The sequence below is a fragment of the Asterias amurensis genome, chromosome 14, assembly GCF_032118995.1.
Source record: "Asterias amurensis chromosome 14, ASM3211899v1".
NCBI classification, from domain to species: Eukaryota; Metazoa; Echinodermata; class Asteroidea; order Forcipulatida; family Asteriidae; genus Asterias; species Asterias amurensis.
Genome location: NC_092661.1, coordinates 5,425,024 through 5,443,199, shown reverse-complemented (window position 1 = coordinate 5,443,199; position 18,176 = coordinate 5,425,024). Strand labels below are relative to the sequence as shown.

Sequence of the window (18,176 nt, the reverse complement as noted above, 5' to 3'; positions counted from 1 at the left end):
GGAGCATCGGTGGTTCAGTGGTAGAATTCTCGCCTGCCACGCGGGAGGCCCGGGTTCGATTCCCGGCCGATGCAAATAGTTTGTATACAACCCAAAATTGATCAAAACACATCAGAAAATCACCAAAAAAATCTAAACGTTTCATGGAGCATCGGTGGTTCAGTGGTAGAACTCTCGCCTGCCACGCGGGAGGCCCGGGTTCGATTCCCGGCCGATGCAAATAGTTTGTATACAACCCAAAACTGATCAAAACACATCAGAAAATCACCAAAAAAATCTAAACGTTTCATGGAGCATCGGTGGTTCAGTGGTAGAATTCTCGCCTGCCACGCGGGAGGCCCGGGTTCGATTCCCGACCGATGCAAATATTTTTTTTCAAGCAATCCAACATTGATCTAAACACATCAGAATATCACAGTAAAATCTAAACGTTCCAAGAAGCATCGGTGGTTCAGTGGTAGAATTCTCGCCTGCCACGCGGGAGGCCCGGGTTCGATTCCCGGCCGATGCAACTATTTTTTATGCAGTTCTAAATTGATCAAAACACATTAGAAAATCACAACAAAATCTAAACGTTTTAATGAGCATCGGTGGTTCAGTGGTAGAATTCTCGCCTGCCACGCGGGAGGCCCGGGTTCGATTCCCGGCCGATGCAACTAGTTTTTATGCAGTTCTAAATTGATCAAAACACATTAAAAAATTACAACAAAATCTAAACGTTTCAATGAGCATCGGTGGTTCAGTGGTAGAATTCTCGCCTGCCACGCGGGGGGCCCGGGTTCGATTCCCGGCCGATGCAAATAGTTTTTATGCAATCCAAAATTGATCAAAGCAAATCAGAAAATCACAACAAAATCTAAACGTTTCAATGAGCATCGGTGGTTCAGTGGTAGAATTCTCGCCTGCCACGCGGGAAGCCCGGGTTCGATTCCCGGCCGATGCAAATAGTTTGTATACAACCCAAAATTGATCAAAACACATCAGAAAATCACCAAACAAATCTAAACGTTTCAAGGAGCATCGGTGGTTCAGTGGTAGAATTCTCGCCTGCCACGCGGGAGGCCCAGGTTCGATTCCCGGCCGATGCAACTATTTTTTATGCAGTTCTAAATTGATCAAAACAAATCTGAAAATCACAACGAAATCTAAACGTTTTAACGAGCATCGGTGGTTCAGTGGTAGAATTCTCGCCTGCCAAGCGGGAGGCCCGGGTTCGATTCCCGGCCGATGCAACTAGTTTTTATGCAGTTCTAAATTGATCAAAACACATTAGAAAACACAACAAAATCTAAACGTTTCATGGAGCATCGGTGGTTCAGTGGTAGAATTCTCGCCTGCCACGCGGGAGGCCCGGGTTCGATTCCCGGCCGATGCAAATAGTTTTTATGCAATCCAAAATTGATCAAAGCAAATCAGAAAACCACAACAAAATCTAAACGTTTCAATGAGGTTCAGTGGTAGAATTTTCGCCTGCCACGCGGGAAGCACGGGTTCGATTCCCGGCCGATGCAAATAGTTTTTATGCAATCCAAATATGATCAAAACACATCAGAAAATCACAACAAAATGTAAACGTTTCCTGGAGCATCCGTGGTTCAGTGGTAGAATTCTCGCCTGCCACGCGGGAGGCCCGGGTTCGATTCCCGGCCGATGCAAATAGTTTGTATATACAATCCAACATTGATCAAAACACATCAGAATATCACAGTAAAATATAAACGTTTTAAGAAGCATCGGTGGTTCAGTGGTAGAATTCTCGCCTGCCACGCGGGAGGCCCGGGTTCGATTCCCGGCCGATGCAACTAGTTTTTATGCAGTTCTAAATTGGTCAAAACACATTAGAAAATCACAACAAAATCTAAACGTTTCAATTAGCATCGGTGGTTCAGTGGTAGAATTCTCGCCTGCCACGCGGAAGGCCCGGGTTCGATTCCCGGCCGATGCAAATAGTTTTTATGCAATCCAAAATTGATCAAAGCGCATCAGAAAATCACAACAAAATCTAAACGTTTCATGGAGCATCGGTGGTTCAGTGGTAGAATTCTCGCCTGCCACGCGGGAGGTCCGGGTTCGATTCCTGGCCGATGCAAATAGTTTTTGTGCAATCCAAATATGATCAAAACACATCAGAAAATCACAGTAAAATCTAAACGTTCCAAGAAGCATCGGTGGTTCAGTGGTAGAATTCTCGCCTGCCACGCGGGAGGCCCGGGTTCGATTCCCGGCCGATGCAACTATTTTTTATGCAGTTCTAAATTGATCAAAACACATTAGAAAATCACAACAAAATCTAAACGTTTTAATGAGCATCGGTGGTTCAGTGGTAGAATTCTCGCCTGCCACGCGGGAGGCCCGGGTTCGATTCCCGGCCGATGCAACTAGTTTGTATGCAGTTCTAAATTGATCAAAACACATTAAAAAATCACAACAAAATCTAAACGTTTCAATGAGCATCGGTGGTTCAGTGGTAGAATTCTCGCCTGCCACGCGGGGGGCCCGGGTTCGATTCCCGGCCGATGCAAATAGTTTTTATGCAATCCAAAATTGATCAAAGCAAATCAGAAAATCACAACAAAATCTAAACGTTTCAATGAGCATCGGTGGTTCAGTGGTAGAATTCTCGCCTGCCACGCGGGAGGCCCGGGTTCGATTCCCGGCCGATGCAAATAGTTTGTATACAATCCAACATTGATCAAAACACATCAGAATATCACAGTAAAATATAAACGTTTTAAGAAGCATCGGTGGTTCAGTGGTAGAATTCTCGCCTGCCACGCGGGAGGCCCGGGTTCGATTCCCGGCCGATGCAACTATTTTTTATGCAGTTCTAAATTGATCAAAACACATTAGAAAATCACAACAAAATCTAAACGTTTTAATGAGCATCGGTGGTTCAGTGGTAGAATTCTCGCCTGCCACGCGGGAGGTCCGGGTTCGATTCCCGGCCGATGCAACTAGTTTTTATGCAGTTCTAAATTGGTCAAAACACATTAGAAAACACAACAAAATCTAAACGTTTCATGGAGCATCGGTGGTTCAGTGGTAGAATTCTCGCCTGCCACGCGGGAGGCCCGGGTTCGATTCCCGGCCGATGCAAATAGTTTTTATGCAATCCAAAATTGATCAAAGCGCATCAGAAAATCACAACAAAATCTAAACGTTTCATGGAGCATCGGTGGTTCAGTGGTAGAATTCTCGCCTGCCACGCGGGAGGTCCGGGTTCGATTCCTGGCCGATGCAAATAGTTTTTGTGCAATCCAAATATGATCAAAACACATCAGAAAATCACAGTAAAATCTAAACGTTCCAAGAAGCATCGGTGGTTCAGTGGTAGAATTCTCGCCTGCCACGCGGGAGGCCCGGGTTCGATTCCCGGCCGATGCAACTATTTTTTATGCAGTTCTAAATTGATCAAAACACATTAGAAAATCACAACAAAATCTAAACGTTTTAATGAGCATCGGTGGTTCAGTGGTAGAATTCTCGCCTGCCACGCGGAAGGCCCGGGTTCGATTCCCGGCCGATGCAACTAGTTTTTATGCAGTTCTAAATTGATCAAAACACATTAAAAAATCACAACAAAATCTAAACGTTTCAATGAGCATCGGTGGTTCAGTGGTAGAATTCTCGCCTGCCACGCGGGGGGCCCGGGTTCGATTCCCGGCCGATGCAAATAGTTTTTATGCAATCCAAAATTGATCAAAGCAAATCAGAAAACCACAACAAAATCTAAACGTTTCAATGAGCATCGGTGGTTCAGTGGTAGAATTCTCGCCTGCCACGCGGGAAGCCCGGGTTCGATTCCCGGCCGATGCAAATAGTTTGTATACAACCCAAAATTGATCAAAACATGTCAGAAAATCACCAAACAAATCTAAACGTTTCAAGGAGCATCGGTGGTTCAGTGGTAGAATTCTCGCCTGCCACGCGGGAGGCCCGGGTTCGATTCTCGGCCGATGCAACTATTTTTTATGCAGTTCTAAATTGATCAAAACACATCTGAAAATCACAACAAAATCTAAACGTTTTAATGAGCATCGGTGGTTCAGTGGTAGAATTCTCGCCTGCCACGCGGGAGGCCCGGGTTCGATTCCCGGCCGATGCAACTAGTTTTTATGCAGTTCTAAATTGATCAAAACACATTAGAAAACACAACAAAATTTAAACGTTTCATGGAGCATCGGTGGTTCAGTGGTAGAATTCTCGCCTGCCACGCGGGAGGCCCGGGTTCGATTCCCGGCCGATGCAAATAGTTTTTATGCAATCCAAAATTGATCAAAGCAAATCAGAAAACCACAACAAAATCTAAACGTTTCAATGAGGTTCAGTGGTAGAATTTTCGCCTGCCACGCGGGAAGCACGGGTTCGATTCCCGGCCGATGCAAATAGTTTTTATGCAATCCAAATATGATCAAAACACATCAGAAAATCACAACAAAATGTAAACGTTTCCTGGAGCATCGGTGGTTCAGTGGTAGAATTTTCGCCTGCCACGCGGGAGGCCCGGGTTCGATTCCCGGCCGATGCAAATAGTTTGTATACAATCCAACATTGATCAAAACACATCAGAATATCACAGTAAAATATAAACGTTTTAAGAAGCATCGGTGGTTCAGTGGTAGAATTCTCGCCTGCCACGCGGGAGGCCCGGGTTCGATTCCCGGCCGATGCAACTATTTTTTATGCAGTTCTAAATTGATCAAAACACATTAGAAAATCACAACAAAATCTAAACGTTTTAATGAGCATCGGTGGTTCAGTGGTAGAATTCTCGCCTGCCACGCGGGAGGTCCGGGTTCGATTCCCGGCCGATGCAACTAGTTTTTATGCAGTTCTAAATTGATCAAAACACATTAGAAAACACAACAAAATCTAAACGTTTCATGGAGCATCGGTGGTTCAGTGGTAGAATTCTCGCCTGCCACGCGGGAGGCCCGGGTTCGATTCCCGGCCGATGCAAATAGTTTTTATGCAATCCAAAATTGATCAAAGCACATCAGAAAATCACAACAAAATCTAAATGTTTCATGGAGCATCGGTGGTTCAGTGGTAGAATTCTCGCCTGCCACGCGGGAGGCCCGGGTTCGATTCCCGGCCGATGCAAATAGTTTTTATGCAATCCAAAATTGATCAAAGCACATCAGAAAATCACAACAAAATCTAAATGTTTCATGGAGCATCGGTGGTTCAGTGGTAGAATTCTCGCCTGCCACGCGGGAGGTCCGGGTTCGATTCCCGGCCGATGCAAATAGTTTTTATGCAATCCAAAATTGATCAAAGCAAATCAGAAAACCACAACAAAATCTAAACGTTTCAATGAGGTTCAGTGGTAGAATTTTCGCCTGCCACGCGGGAAGCACGGGTTCGATTCCCGGCCGATGCAAATAGTTTTTATGCAATCCAAATATGATCAAAACACATCAGAAAATCACAACAAAATGTAAACGTTTCCTGGAGCATCGGTGGTTCAGTGGTAGAATTCTCGCCTGCCACGCGGGAGGCCCGGGTTCGATTCCCGGCCGATGCAAATAGTTTGTATACAATCCAACATTGATCAAAACACATCAGAATATCACAGTAAAATATAAACGTTTTAAGAAGCATCGGTGGTTCAGTGGTAGAATTCTCGCCTGCCACGCGGGAGGCCCGGGTTCGATTCCCGGCCGATGCAAATAGTTTGTATACAATCCAACATTGATCAAAACACATCAGAATTTCACAGTAAAATATAAACGTTTTAAGAAGCATCGGTGGTTCAGTGGTAGAATTCTCGCCTGCCACGCGGGAGGCCCGGGTTCGATTCCCGGCCGATGCAAATAGTTTTTATGCAATCCAAAATTGATCAAAGCACATCAGAAAATCACAACAAAATCTAAACGTTTCATGGAGCATCGGTGGTTCAGTGGTAGAATTCTAGCCTGCCACGCGGGAGGTCCGGGTTCGATTCCCGGCCGATGCAAATAGTTTTTATGCAATCCAAAATTGATCAAAACACATCAGAAAATCACAACAAAATCTAAACGTTTCAAGGAGCATCGGTGGTTCAGTGGTAGAATTCTCGCCTGCCACGCGGGAGGCCATGCTTCGATTCCCGGCCGATGCAAATAGTTTTTATACAACCCAAAATTGATCAAAACACATCAGAAAATCACAACAAAATCTAAACGTTTCCTGGAGCATCGGTGGTTCAGTGGTAGAATTCTCGCCTGCCACGCGGGAGGCCCGGATTCGATTCTCGGCCGTTGCAAATAGTTTTTATGCAATCCAAAATTGATCAAAACACATCAGAAAATCACAACAAAATCTAAACGTTTCATGGAGCATCGGTGGTTCAGTGGTAGAATTTTCGCCTGCCACGCGGGAGGCCCGGGTTCCATTCCCGGCCGTTGCAAATAGTTTTTATGCAGTTCTAACTTGATCAAAACACATACAAAACCTAAATCTATACTTGCCAAGGAGCATCCATGATTCAGGGGGTAGAATTATCACTTGCCACGCGGAAGGCCCAGGTTTGATTCCAGGCTGATGCAACTATTGTCTTGCAATCCTAAATTGATCAAAATTTATTAGAAAATCACAACAAAATCTAAACGTTTCAAGGAGCATCGGTGGTTCAGTGGTAGAATTCTCGCCTGCCACGCGGGAGGCCCGTGTTCGATTCCCGACCGATGCAACTAGTTTCTATGCAATTCTAAATTGATCAAAATACAATCGAAAATCACAACAAAATCTGAACGTTTCAATGAGCATGTGGTTCAGTGGTAGAGTTCTCGCCTGCCATCTAGTTTTTATGCATTCCTGAAGTAATCCAAATAGATTAGAAATCCACTACAAAATATATACATATGACCCTTATGGATGCCTTTATAACTATGTACATGGACCAGTACATGTTCCAGAGGCACCATTGTGTTCTGCCCCTTATTGAACAAACAATAGGACATTGAACAATAACCAATTCAGGAAAGGTTATTGTGGATAGACCCGGAAGTCAAAAGGTCTCCATTCTGACCTATGTGGCTGCTATGAATTCAGTACTGCTGCATTATTATTTTACGAGTGTGAAAACGAACATGCCAGTACATTGATAGACTCTACATCTCGCCACGAGCGCCTATCATCCGACTGCATCATTACCATCTCGATCACATTTTGCCGTCTTCTGCAGATGGTAAGAAATTCACCAGTACTTTGAATTTACTTGACAAAGTGAGATGTCACCCATGGTTCACGATGGTCTGGAAAACCAATTATTAACAACACAGTGATTAGACATGGGATATGGGCTGAGCGGAAATTGTGCTGGTAATTTCCGTTTCTACGCAATCTAGCTGATGGTAGCAAGCAACACTGACTCCCGCAAGTGGTTATGCCACTGTTTCTACCCCATTATTATACTGATGTTCACCAGACATAGATGTTATATTGAACCTTCATTCATGCAAATGTGTTCGCTAAACTTGTATAGACTCTTTGTCTCTAATAAAGTATTTTGACATTCACCATGCTCCGTGTGTTGACTACGATTGCTCTCTTCGTTTGCACCGCAGCGGAGTTTCTGACTGATCCCCGAAGTGTCACGGTGTACGAGGGGCAAAATATCACGCTGACATGTAAATCTGATATCTTCGACAATGGGCAGGTTTGCTCCACGTATACGTTCTACTGGAGAAAGGATATTTCGCTATCGACTGACACCTACTTTTCGGTTTGCGACACGGTTTATACACAATTCAGAGAGAGGATGACCGTCTCGAAGAACTATGGCGATTATTCTCTTACAATCACACACGTTCGCTCTGTTGACTCTGGTAGATACTATTGCTCTGATAACTCGAATTTCGAATCGGCAAGGGCTGACTTGGTAGTTCTTCGTGCACCGCCATCTTGTGACGTCACCCCAAACCCCGTCACTGTTGATACACCAGCTCAGCTGGTATGTCACCTCTCATCAGAGACAGACCCAGCCAGCCTCTTGACATGGATCAATGTAGAATCCGGTATCGTGGTCGACTCGACCGAAGATCCGGAAAATTACTTCACTGCTGACCACCGGGTGACCGAACTCGACAACTTCAAGGAGTTCACTTGTGTGGCCGGACCGGATCTGACCAACGGAGCCAGATGTGTTATTACCCCACTACAAGTACATACGATTGTGCTGATTTCTCCTGGCCCTTCCGTAACCGTCTTCGAGGGAGATCTGGCAACCTTCACGTGTACTTCTGAGTCAATCCCGAGTGCTTATGAGTTTAGATGGCGCGTGAGTAAACCAAACGGTCTAGAGGACAGGGTGAATGTGAATACTATATCAAATCTACGGGGTGAGTATTCGCTCAGCGATAACGGGCAAGAAATGGGAATTATACGGGTATCTATTGTCGAGTTTGACAATGCTGTTATAAGATGCATTGCTTTTAACAGCCGAGAGCCTGCAGTTAGCAGTGAAGAAACATTATTACTCGTTTTGCCGGCAAGTGAACGCGGAACAACTCACCAGCCATTCGGAACGGATCCGTTAGAACCAGACTCTAAAGCCGACACTGGTTCCAGTACTGGTATCGTCGTAGGGGGCGTCATAGGAGTCATCATTTTATTGGCAATCATAGCAAGTCTTGCATGCTACCTACTGCGAAACAAGAATGGTAGTTTGAAACAACGACTTGGCCGGAGCAAATTTAACAAACTTTCCTCAAAAGCTCTGCCCACAATGTCAGTAGAACAGGCGTCTCCAACGTACGAAGAAGTTCCTCAAGATGCCTTTAGTTATCACACTAGGAATTCATCCGACGATATAACCGAGCAGCCCGCCCTCTACGCTCTGCCCGAGGCAGCTATAAAGAAGGACCCAGAGACTTGTGGCCCCCCATCCCCAACGTACGCTAACAGCAGTGGCTATGTAAACCTTCCACGACACAGCCACCAACGCCCATTGTCTGGTGCATCAGGCGCAGACAACAGACGCAATGTGAGCAGTCAAGAGGTCAAGTACTCAGTGTTAGACAAATCCAGACAAAACCGTCATTCACCCCAACCAGCTGGAGAAACAACAGAGGGCGCTGGACAGTCACCAGACGACGACCGGAAGCAAAAGAACGCCGAAGGCCTGGTGTACGCAGAACTGGACTTAGAAAACCCCCGACCCGCATCAAGTGTGGAGAACAGTCAACACGCAGATGAGTCTATTAACTACGCCTCAATCCGTGGCGACATGGCAGCAGTGAGGAGTTTGCTCAGCAGAGATAAATGAATTAACGAAAACACTGTCTCTGATACTGAAGTTGGAACTGAATCGTTTACGCAACGCTTCCACTTGTAAATAATTATATTTTGTGTAAAAGTAGAATAATTATAGTCTGTATCCATTTACAGTGCTGCCCAATGGGCATTAAATAAAAATGAACAAAACGTACGCGTTTCACATTAACGAAAACAAAATAATAGTGAAACAGTCTACAAACAAAAATAACTCTTGATTTCATATGACGCCACAAGTCCGAAAAAACAACATGCTTAATTGGGTGATGAGTACTGCTCGCTATTGTAAAGAGTTTGGAAAATTATGCTGCGTAGGAATTAGCTTTTCAATTTGTAACTCTAACATGGAATAAAATAACTGTATCCTCACAAGAATCAAGTATGTTTACTAGTTATTTATCATTGCGAAGGTTCATTGGCTTTGAAACTGGTTTCGGTTTTATAATTGGAAACTGACGTCATGGACAATAGAGTGGTAAGGTGGTGACATGTTATTTTTGTATCGGACGATTCCAAACAATGACCATGCATTATCGTTGAGGAGCGGAAACTCGGGCTAGTCTTCGTAACTCGTTTAATTTGTTTCAGTTCATTTCAATAATAAGGGTGTTGGTAAAGGCCTATGACACTATTGGTAAATACTCAAACAGTTGTTAGCATAACAACTTACGATCAATGGAGAGCTGTTGATAGTACAACGGCTCCCTCTGAAGTACGTACTTTTTGAGAAAGAAGTAATTTTCCAATACAATATTTGAACTCGATTTCAGACTTTAAAATTTCAGGGATTTGTTGTTGAGTACATTATTGAGATACACCAAGTTGGAAGACTCACTGGTCTTTGAGAGTTACCTAAGCTGTCCAGTGTCTATAATTGCGAATGGTGTTCAATGTGAACCAATCGTTCGGAATCATCACTGTTAGTTGGCCACTTCATGGACGATGTGGCCTATCATGTTATGGTATTCGAGTGACGTCAGAGGTCACATCGTCTGTAGACCGTGTGAAATTGTGACGGCACGAGTTTGGGTAAACTATGAGAAAATTATGCGATTATTTGGTTTCAAGCTAATTCAGCAACCACTCAATCAATTTTAATTTAACAGGCACATGCATTTCCTCCCTTAATCAAGTCGGAGTACAGCTGCTAAAAGGCACCCCTACGCTTTGAGTAACGTGCGCGTGTGTGTGATGGTGTGAGCGTTTGAATGCAGTCTGTGGCCAGTACACCGAAAATAAACCATGGTTTATCTAAATATGGCTTATTTTTAGCTTTTAATGCATTCATTCATTTCTGTACACACGATTTGTTTTTCTCCTCAAGAACACTGGACACTATTGGTATTTGTCAAAGACTTGGTATATCTCAACACATGCACGAAATAATAAAACTATGAAAATTTGAAATCAACAGGTCGTCGAATTTGCGAGATAATAGTGGAAGGAAAACACTGTTATCACACGCAGTTGTGTTCTTTCAAGATGCTTGAGTTCGGGACCTAAAATTTCAATTATGGGGTATCAATATCAAATTCATTGTGGAATAGAAAGTTACTTCTTTCTCGAAACTACGTTTCTTCAGAGAGAGCCGTTTTTCACAATGTTGTATTCTATCATCAGCTTGTTTCCAAGTAAGTTTGTTATGCTAATTCTTGTTTTCGAACAATTACCAATAGTGTCAAGTACCTTTAAGTTCCGTGTCAGTCATTCTATTTCATTATGCATTCAAGACTTCCAAAGTTGCCTGCAAGTACGTATTACACTTGATGAATTTGGACCATGGTTGGCTAGCATTTTTCTGCTGGCTCTGACGAAAATAATTAAGTACTGCGATCATAATGCAACTGAATGATCTGATTTGAGCAGTGAATAATAGTGAGATTAAATCACTACTGTTGATTGTTCGATGCTGATTAATTTTGAAAGAAAATTAACGAGCTAGGTGTTATTTTTTTTTTTTTTTTTTTTTTTTTTTAAATCAGCCGGGAAATTCGTACACATCTAAAACATAACTTAAAAAAATTAAAAATAATAATGATACGCTAAACTATCACTGGATACAACGTCCGAAAAGTTTAAAGGTTGGGGTCGTTTCCCACGGTTAACTGCACTCTGCAGCAGCCATTACACCCATGTTTGTGTGAGGCATTGTAAGGAACGATACCATTCTAAATTGATTTCTGCTGAAACCGGCTTATAAAGTCTGTGAAATCAGATTTGCCATGCTCGCATTTGAGGCAAGTGCAGCAGAGCCATTAGATATTATGTGAAAAAAATGCCTGCGTGGAAAAGTGCTGATATACAAGTGTTAAAATACATTTCGGTGGAAAGGTAAATACACAATGAAAGAGCCATCAGACTTTCACAAAGGAAGTATCCCTGTTTATCCATTTTAAAATCAGAGTTTCCCTATTTGGTTGTTGTTGCATCGATACTTTGTGCAGGAAGTAACTGTTGGTTTATCTTCAGAAATAGAGCTGTCTAATGGAAATAAAAGTCTAGTCACAGGAGGGAATTAACGGGGAAAGTTCCAGGAAGTTTCCGTGATAGTACCACCACCAACGACCAGTTAAAGGTGACTGAAACAGAGGGCTCTCGAAACAGTGATGTGATTTTCAGTAGACTGCTCTCAATAATGGGGGAAAAAAGAAAACAAAACAAAAAACATGACCGGTGTCCCATCAAGGAATTCTGTCCGCCCTAGATTCGGTCCCCCTCATGGGCTTCAGGAAGGATGATTCAAAAGAGGGCGCTATCACAATTTGTTTGTACACAGTTTGTCATGGGGGGGGAGCACCCCTTGTAGAGGGACATAATCTTCTGCCACATCGACAGTTATTCCTCTAGAAAACCACAGTCCGAGTAAAATAACTACCGATTGTGTGTTTAGAGTAGTGTGCGTCCCTTGCCCACCCCTTTGTTTTAAATAAATCCAGTTCTTACAAGTGAGAAACTGCCATCTCATTGTGGAAGAAAACAGCTTGTTGTATTTACTTATTATTTTGATTGTCTACAGTTACAAATACATCCTGGTCAATAAGGAAACAGAAACTTCAAGTTCTTAGTTGGTTAGCATGACACAAGCTATTTCATCTGCGACAAAGGACGTATAGACACGCTGGCAGTAACAGTGTATAGACCAATCAGAGATTAATTTGTATCTGGTTTGGGCCTATTGTGTATGGGCTCTTATCAGAACGTCATACTGTAATGTCTTTATAGTGGGCCTCGCTCAAGGTGGTGAAATACTTTTTAGAAAACATCGTCCCTTGAAGTGTTATATATCTACTGCATCTAGTGGGTGTAAGTCATACATCAACAGTGAAATCATTCTCGTCGATGTAGCCCATCTTCACAGGGGAGCTCATCATGTATTTGTGTCTAAATCTGGTCGCTGGCATGGTCTTTTTCGCGGCTTTTTTATCTCAGACGAAAGGCCAGTTTTTCACCAGCGGCCCAAGAAGTGTGACTGTTTACGAAGGGCAAGACGCAGTGTTCACTGTTAAATCGCTGTATGCAACTGACTGCAGCTCAAAGTCGCATTATATTACATGGTATAGGAATATGGGCGGTGTGCGGGGTGTCCTTAGTTGCTCACCAACTTCACAATTATATCGACTTACTATTCGGAACACTCAACCAGGGGATAGTGGTAACTATTGGTGCAAATTGGTATTTAATAATCCATACCAAGTGTATGAGTCTACTCGTGCTACATTGACTGTCCTTTCTCTACCGAAGATCAACCCGTCTTGCACGTTTGAACCAGCGAGACCAACGGTCGGCACATTGACAACACTCACCTGTGCGCTCTCTTCCTTTGATCCCAGCAGCTTGTTGATCTGGTACACATCTCAACCGAGTTTTACAAATCGACTAGGTTATCAGTTCACCATCCAACCAGATGGGGTGTATTTCTTAGAGCGTATGCTGACGGAGACTGACAACATGAAAGAGTTTACATGTATAGCTGGTCCCTATTACACTGGTCCAAGTTGCTCCACTACGCCTCTTCAGATACCAACGACTGTCTCAATATCACCCTCTCATTTGACGCTTCATGAACATGAGAACGCAACCTTCACTTGTGACTTTAAGTCAATACCACAACATAGTGCAGATAGATATGAATGGCGCGTGCTGAAAGACGGCATCCCTGAGGTTGAGATTAACCAGGAACTTCTGCAAAACCTAGATGGTCTGTTTGAACTAACAAACAATGGAATAACTCTACAGATTATAAACGTGACACTAGAAGGGTTTCACAACGTTCAGATCAGATGCAGTGCATTTTACAATGAGATAGAATATACAAGCGACAACGAATCGCTGCTCGTTGTCCTTCCGTTCACTTCGATGACGACCGAACAGTTCTTGACGACAACCGCAACAGAATGGAATTCAGTGGAAAACAACGACATTAACTCCGCGGGGTCTAATAACACAGTACTTATCATTGCTGGAGTCCTGAGCTCATTTGTCTTTTTGATAATTCTAACTCTCTTTGGAGTTTACTTGATAAAATACAAACCCAGCCCAACGCGACCAGGCCAGACGGCGGTTACGCGAAGACAGAGTCCCCCTATAGATGAGAGAGCAACCGTCACCAACGAGGAGATCGGCCCAATGTATGGCCAAGTCCAGGGAGGAAACACAACACAGAACAGACAGATTCAAAGTGACTTACCAACCCATGCTGAAGGGCTGTACACATTCCCTGATAAGACGGGTGGGGAGATTCGGAGATACGTGGTGTCTCCTTCATCAACGATTGATGACGGTGATGGAACAGTGTGCATCAAGGAGCCCATATACAGTGAGGCCGGAACACAGAGCGGCCAAGCCGTCCACACCATGCAGGAGAAAGGACCAAGAAGCCCCGCCATGTCTGACGCGGAAAACATCGGTCCCCAGCAGAAGAACGTTGAGGGTCTGGCATATGCTGAATTGGATTTACAGCGCCCCACATCGGCCACTCAAACAATAATAAACACGTCTGTGGAAGACAGTACATGTTACGCGGATATTTGTACCGATTAGTGACATTTTGTTTTTAAAAATCTATCAATGCTTCCGTGTTTTCCAAGCTGGACAAACCTTATCCATCTTTGTTTTATATGTCTTATGTTCACACGAGACAAAACAGTTTTACATCTTTCGTTTAACTGACTCCTATTTCAAAATGTACTGCTTTTAGGGTGACATCTGCCTTGCATATATTGTTGCACTACATTGATTACGTAATAATTGTAATGTAATTTCACTTGAAGCATTTGTGCCAAGCATTAACCATTAACACGGGTAAAACGGTAGTACTATCTGGAAACACGTGTATCCCACGTGTCTCAGCTATAATATAACAAACATAGTCTCACTTCTCTTTAAACAAAAAGAAAAATGGGAACCATTACCCAATTTTTTTCTGATTAACCTGACCCATTGCATTTCACGTTATATACTTCCCAAATTTGCTCAGCTATGAAGCCACATGGTTTTAAAGGATGACATAAATAGCCGAACGCAACATGTACATAAATTGCCAGACTTTAATGTTTAAATATTTTTTTAAGAATAAAGAATATTTGTTTTTGTTTTTTTTTAGGATTCGAACTGCCTCTAGCTACCGGGCAATCTCGGTGGTCTAGTTGGTATGACACTGCTCTAGAATTACAAAGGTCGTGGGTTAGAATCCCACCCGAGTAAAATGCCTGTGATTTTTTTCACAGGACTCGGGAAAGTACTGAGTATACAGTGCTTCACACATTATGTGTATATGGGTAAAAAAAATAATAATATTGCGCATGTTCATTGATGTTTTGAAGGTGATGTGTTGTCTAACAAACCACTGTAATTACAATGCAGGCTGCTGCTGAAAATGACATAAGCAGCAGCAGCCTGCATTGTTTTTGGAGCTTTTGTACATCACAGTATTGTTTCAATAGCCAGACAAGTATTGGATTGATGAGGGCACAATGTGTACGGATCTATAATAACATTAAATGCAGTGGACACTATTGGTCGTTACTCAAAATAGTATTGATTCAGCTTATATACATTCCTATTCTGCTATCAACTTCCTCTTCAAATAGAAACTAACCAAATTCATTGACTTTGTTATGAGAAACGCGTCCACAGGAAAAGGAACTTTGATTGCAAAAACTTCCGTTAAGCATTATATCACCATTTTTGTTTAACCACCGAGTGTACTCTGCCTTGTTGTCGGTGGGTGTCGTGGCCGAGTGGATAAAGGCCCGGTCACACTGGCCTCGATAACGATAACGAAAACGAGAACGTTGCAAATGTACGCCCTCGATTGGTTGAATAAGCGTGCTCGTATTCTGCGTGGAGCAATTCAACCAATAAAATGCGTTCTCTTTTCGTCGTTATCGTTATCGTTGTCGTTATCGCTGCAGTGTGACTTGGCCTAAAGAGCACGAAACTCAAGCTCTGGTGTTTCTGTTCAGCAGAGTGTGGGTTCGAATCCCGTGCGTAACACCTGTGTCCCTGAGCAAGACACTTTGCCTCTCTCCACCCAAGGGTAAATGACAGCGATGGTTCGTACGATTGGTTTTAGTGCGCTACATATTGGGCAGCACAGGCTGTATACTCCCAAGGAGCTGTAACAGTTTAAGGAATGAAAGGGCCCAGTGATCAGGGGTAATAATGTTGCAAGCGCTTTGAGACACGGTGTACAAATCGCTATAAAAACTGAGTATCATTATCAGTATACTGTCACTTGTTCCAATAGTTGTCAATAAATGTTGCTGTGTCAGATTGTTATAGACCTTTATTATGCTGTCTCCATCTTGATCATCATCTTAGAACATTTCCTGATGATTTTACTTGTAAGCAGACCCGTTAGTAAACAATACAATTAGTTTCCTGTTTGCAGAATCCAATATTGTGCCGACGGTGACACTATAACGTTTGGAATTTAATATTGTGTGTTTACACTTAAACCCAACAAAGTTTTACTAACATTTGGCCGTCCATGCCAACAAAGGCAGTCTGTTTATCAACAAAAAAAGATGTATAGCGTGTGATGGCAAAACTGCGGGGGAATTCCGCGAGGCTGATGCAGAGAAACAACCGCAGCCTCAGACTTGAAATCAAGTCTATGGCTGTGGTAGCTGACAACCGGGTATAGATGTTGGGCGCTATCGTTCAATCTGCGCGAACAACCGATCGCGCTGCGCTATCGACCGATCGCACTGCGCTATTGAAATATCTATTGATCGCGCAGCAATCGGTCGATCGCGCAACAATCGGTAGATCGCGCAACAATCGGTCGATCGCGTAACAATCGGTCGATCGCGCAACATTCGGCAACGAACATGCGCGATCTACTGATCGTGCGGGTTTGGCTCGGCGCGATCGGCCGATTGTGCAGGAATGGTTTTGCGCGATCGGCCGATTGTGCGGGAATGGTTTTGCGCGGTCGGCCGATTGTACAGGGGCCGAATTCACAAAGATGTAAGATTGATCGTAACTGCAAATCAATCGTAGTTGCTAACTAAAGTTTGACGTCACAAAATAAATCACTATGGTGATACTGAAAATTTGTCTTGCCATGAATTTGATTGCTCTGAGAAATCGCCCTAAGGAATGGTTTACCTGCACGATCGTTCGAACGCGCGAAACCATTCCTGCACGATCGGTCGATCGCACAAACCCATTCCTGCACGATCGGTAGATCGCGCAATTTTTTTTCCTGCACGATCGGTTGATCGCGCAAAACTTTTCCTGCACTATCGGTCGATCGCGCAAACCCATTCCTGCACGATCGACAGATCGCGCAAAGCCTTTCCTGCGCAATCGGCTGATAACGGGAAAAATACTCGTAGCACGATCGGTCAATCGCGCAAAGATGTTCATAGCGCGATCGACCGATTGTTGCGCGATCGACCGACTGTTGCGCGATCGACCGATTGCTGCGCGACCAATTGATCTTAATTTTGATCTTTCAATAGCGCAGCGCGATCGACCGATCGCGCAGATTGACAGATCGCGCCCAACATCACGTTATTGCCAATCAAACGCTGCGGGGGAATTCCGCGAGGCTGATGCAGAGAAACAACCGCAGCCTCAGACTTGAAATCAAGTTTAGGGCTGTGGTAGCTGACAACAGGGTATAGACACGAGTATCACGTTATTGCCAATCGAACGCTCTCGTGCAAGTTTTACTTATACTTGTAAGCTTAACAAACGTATCCAACGTGTGCATCTACGTGTGATTTGAATGCAAATCTCATTTGAACCTAATTCGAAGTCAAAGGTATAGGCCCATATCAGGCAGCATCCGGTCAGGCAGGTTTTTTTGGCCCTTTTTCTACAATATTTTAATGTGGAGAAGTCGGATAAAGTTGCATTTTCATCATTCAGTTTTGTCATACTCCAGAGTTGGACCTATTTTATGTACTTCGTAAAACAACGAAATCGTAAATAGGCCACAACCCAACAAAGCATTACATCTATAACTGGGTGCGTTCGTTAAGCTCCCCTGGGTCGACCCCCGGCCGGTGCGTAGCAGTTTGTTTTTTACCAGGACGAACGTGGGTAATTATCTGCACACACTCGTCCTGGGAAAAAAAAAACGCCACACACCGGGGTCAACCCAGGGAAGCTAAACGAACGCACCCACTATGACTCGTCTTGAAGACTAATTTAATGGTAATTTCCCAAAAGAGTGACTTACTATCTCGCCGCGGTAAACGGTACAAATTATTGGTACCCAGGCAGGAATGCAGGAGTACGGAGTTTTCTCGACAGCTCTCGCATCTACATTGAGGCCGGGGGGGGGGGGGGTCAGCATATTGGCCAATACTTTGAACGTAAATTTACACAACTCTGAACGAGTTGCTGATTTTGACGCCCACGGGCCTAAAATGTCACAACATAGTGCGCAAGTTGTACAATTT

At 43.7% G+C, this 18,176-nt stretch overlaps 2 protein-coding genes and 34 non-coding genes across 36 annotated transcripts; all 36 read left to right on the top strand.

The window, feature by feature from the left end:
• Positions 1-3: 3 nt before the first annotated feature.
• Trnag-gcc (transfer RNA glycine (anticodon GCC)) lies at positions 4-74 on the top strand. The gene has a single exon. It is a non-coding gene; the product is annotated as a tRNA-Gly (tRNA).
• Positions 75-148: 74 nt separating this feature from the next.
• On the top strand, positions 149-219 carry Trnag-gcc (transfer RNA glycine (anticodon GCC)). Its single transcript has one exon. It is a non-coding gene; the product is annotated as a tRNA-Gly (tRNA).
• Positions 220-293: 74 nt separating this feature from the next.
• On the top strand, positions 294-364 carry Trnag-gcc (transfer RNA glycine (anticodon GCC)). The gene has a single exon. It is a non-coding gene; the product is annotated as a tRNA-Gly (tRNA).
• Positions 365-440: 76 nt separating this feature from the next.
• On the top strand, positions 441-511 carry Trnag-gcc (transfer RNA glycine (anticodon GCC)). The gene has a single exon. It is a non-coding gene; the product is annotated as a tRNA-Gly (tRNA).
• Positions 512-584: 73 nt separating this feature from the next.
• On the top strand, positions 585-655 carry Trnag-gcc (transfer RNA glycine (anticodon GCC)). The gene has a single exon. It is a non-coding gene; the product is annotated as a tRNA-Gly (tRNA).
• Positions 656-728: 73 nt separating this feature from the next.
• Positions 729-799, top strand: Trnag-gcc (transfer RNA glycine (anticodon GCC)). Its single transcript has one exon. It is a non-coding gene; the product is annotated as a tRNA-Gly (tRNA).
• Positions 800-872: 73 nt separating this feature from the next.
• Trnag-gcc (transfer RNA glycine (anticodon GCC)) lies at positions 873-943 on the top strand. Its single transcript has one exon. It is a non-coding gene; the product is annotated as a tRNA-Gly (tRNA).
• Positions 944-1,161: 218 nt separating this feature from the next.
• Positions 1,162-1,232, top strand: Trnag-gcc (transfer RNA glycine (anticodon GCC)). The gene has a single exon. It is a non-coding gene; the product is annotated as a tRNA-Gly (tRNA).
• Positions 1,233-1,304: 72 nt separating this feature from the next.
• On the top strand, positions 1,305-1,375 carry Trnag-gcc (transfer RNA glycine (anticodon GCC)). The gene has a single exon. It is a non-coding gene; the product is annotated as a tRNA-Gly (tRNA).
• A 355-nt stretch (positions 1,376-1,730) lies between these two features.
• Positions 1,731-1,801, top strand: Trnag-gcc (transfer RNA glycine (anticodon GCC)). Its single transcript has one exon. It is a non-coding gene; the product is annotated as a tRNA-Gly (tRNA).
• Positions 1,802-1,874: 73 nt separating this feature from the next.
• Trnag-gcc (transfer RNA glycine (anticodon GCC)) lies at positions 1,875-1,945 on the top strand. Its single transcript has one exon. It is a non-coding gene; the product is annotated as a tRNA-Gly (tRNA).
• A 217-nt stretch (positions 1,946-2,162) lies between these two features.
• Trnag-gcc (transfer RNA glycine (anticodon GCC)) lies at positions 2,163-2,233 on the top strand. The gene has a single exon. It is a non-coding gene; the product is annotated as a tRNA-Gly (tRNA).
• Positions 2,234-2,306: 73 nt separating this feature from the next.
• On the top strand, positions 2,307-2,377 carry Trnag-gcc (transfer RNA glycine (anticodon GCC)). The gene has a single exon. It is a non-coding gene; the product is annotated as a tRNA-Gly (tRNA).
• Positions 2,378-2,450: 73 nt separating this feature from the next.
• Trnag-gcc (transfer RNA glycine (anticodon GCC)) lies at positions 2,451-2,521 on the top strand. The gene has a single exon. It is a non-coding gene; the product is annotated as a tRNA-Gly (tRNA).
• Positions 2,522-2,594: 73 nt separating this feature from the next.
• Positions 2,595-2,665, top strand: Trnag-gcc (transfer RNA glycine (anticodon GCC)). The gene has a single exon. It is a non-coding gene; the product is annotated as a tRNA-Gly (tRNA).
• A 73-nt stretch (positions 2,666-2,738) lies between these two features.
• On the top strand, positions 2,739-2,809 carry Trnag-gcc (transfer RNA glycine (anticodon GCC)). Its single transcript has one exon. It is a non-coding gene; the product is annotated as a tRNA-Gly (tRNA).
• A 73-nt stretch (positions 2,810-2,882) lies between these two features.
• Positions 2,883-2,953, top strand: Trnag-gcc (transfer RNA glycine (anticodon GCC)). The gene has a single exon. It is a non-coding gene; the product is annotated as a tRNA-Gly (tRNA).
• A 72-nt stretch (positions 2,954-3,025) lies between these two features.
• Positions 3,026-3,096, top strand: Trnag-gcc (transfer RNA glycine (anticodon GCC)). The gene has a single exon. It is a non-coding gene; the product is annotated as a tRNA-Gly (tRNA).
• A 217-nt stretch (positions 3,097-3,313) lies between these two features.
• On the top strand, positions 3,314-3,384 carry Trnag-gcc (transfer RNA glycine (anticodon GCC)). Its single transcript has one exon. It is a non-coding gene; the product is annotated as a tRNA-Gly (tRNA).
• A 73-nt stretch (positions 3,385-3,457) lies between these two features.
• Positions 3,458-3,528, top strand: Trnag-gcc (transfer RNA glycine (anticodon GCC)). Its single transcript has one exon. It is a non-coding gene; the product is annotated as a tRNA-Gly (tRNA).
• A 73-nt stretch (positions 3,529-3,601) lies between these two features.
• On the top strand, positions 3,602-3,672 carry Trnag-gcc (transfer RNA glycine (anticodon GCC)). Its single transcript has one exon. It is a non-coding gene; the product is annotated as a tRNA-Gly (tRNA).
• Positions 3,673-3,745: 73 nt separating this feature from the next.
• Positions 3,746-3,816, top strand: Trnag-gcc (transfer RNA glycine (anticodon GCC)). Its single transcript has one exon. It is a non-coding gene; the product is annotated as a tRNA-Gly (tRNA).
• Positions 3,817-3,890: 74 nt separating this feature from the next.
• On the top strand, positions 3,891-3,961 carry Trnag-gcc (transfer RNA glycine (anticodon GCC)). Its single transcript has one exon. It is a non-coding gene; the product is annotated as a tRNA-Gly (tRNA).
• Positions 3,962-4,034: 73 nt separating this feature from the next.
• Trnag-gcc (transfer RNA glycine (anticodon GCC)) lies at positions 4,035-4,105 on the top strand. Its single transcript has one exon. It is a non-coding gene; the product is annotated as a tRNA-Gly (tRNA).
• A 72-nt stretch (positions 4,106-4,177) lies between these two features.
• Positions 4,178-4,248, top strand: Trnag-gcc (transfer RNA glycine (anticodon GCC)). The gene has a single exon. It is a non-coding gene; the product is annotated as a tRNA-Gly (tRNA).
• Positions 4,249-4,457: 209 nt separating this feature from the next.
• Positions 4,458-4,528, top strand: Trnag-gcc (transfer RNA glycine (anticodon GCC)). Its single transcript has one exon. It is a non-coding gene; the product is annotated as a tRNA-Gly (tRNA).
• A 73-nt stretch (positions 4,529-4,601) lies between these two features.
• Trnag-gcc (transfer RNA glycine (anticodon GCC)) lies at positions 4,602-4,672 on the top strand. Its single transcript has one exon. It is a non-coding gene; the product is annotated as a tRNA-Gly (tRNA).
• A 73-nt stretch (positions 4,673-4,745) lies between these two features.
• Trnag-gcc (transfer RNA glycine (anticodon GCC)) lies at positions 4,746-4,816 on the top strand. Its single transcript has one exon. It is a non-coding gene; the product is annotated as a tRNA-Gly (tRNA).
• A 72-nt stretch (positions 4,817-4,888) lies between these two features.
• Trnag-gcc (transfer RNA glycine (anticodon GCC)) lies at positions 4,889-4,959 on the top strand. Its single transcript has one exon. It is a non-coding gene; the product is annotated as a tRNA-Gly (tRNA).
• Positions 4,960-5,032: 73 nt separating this feature from the next.
• Trnag-gcc (transfer RNA glycine (anticodon GCC)) lies at positions 5,033-5,103 on the top strand. The gene has a single exon. It is a non-coding gene; the product is annotated as a tRNA-Gly (tRNA).
• Positions 5,104-5,176: 73 nt separating this feature from the next.
• On the top strand, positions 5,177-5,247 carry Trnag-gcc (transfer RNA glycine (anticodon GCC)). Its single transcript has one exon. It is a non-coding gene; the product is annotated as a tRNA-Gly (tRNA).
• A 209-nt stretch (positions 5,248-5,456) lies between these two features.
• Positions 5,457-5,527, top strand: Trnag-gcc (transfer RNA glycine (anticodon GCC)). The gene has a single exon. It is a non-coding gene; the product is annotated as a tRNA-Gly (tRNA).
• A 73-nt stretch (positions 5,528-5,600) lies between these two features.
• On the top strand, positions 5,601-5,671 carry Trnag-gcc (transfer RNA glycine (anticodon GCC)). Its single transcript has one exon. It is a non-coding gene; the product is annotated as a tRNA-Gly (tRNA).
• A 73-nt stretch (positions 5,672-5,744) lies between these two features.
• On the top strand, positions 5,745-5,815 carry Trnag-gcc (transfer RNA glycine (anticodon GCC)). The gene has a single exon. It is a non-coding gene; the product is annotated as a tRNA-Gly (tRNA).
• A 1,633-nt stretch (positions 5,816-7,448) lies between these two features.
• Positions 7,449-10,360, top strand: LOC139947087 (uncharacterized). Its single transcript, XM_071944924.1, has one exon. The coding sequence runs from the start codon at positions 7,505-7,507 to the stop codon at positions 9,248-9,250; it is 1,746 nt and encodes a 581-aa protein (XP_071801025.1). The 5' UTR covers positions 7,449-7,504; the 3' UTR covers positions 9,251-10,360.
• A 2,046-nt stretch (positions 10,361-12,406) lies between these two features.
• On the top strand, positions 12,407-15,992 carry LOC139947091 (uncharacterized). The gene has a single exon (XM_071944929.1). The coding sequence runs from the start codon at positions 12,628-12,630 to the stop codon at positions 14,296-14,298; it is 1,671 nt and encodes a 556-aa protein (XP_071801030.1). The 5' UTR covers positions 12,407-12,627; the 3' UTR covers positions 14,299-15,992.
• The last annotated feature ends 2,184 nt before the right edge of the window (positions 15,993-18,176 follow it).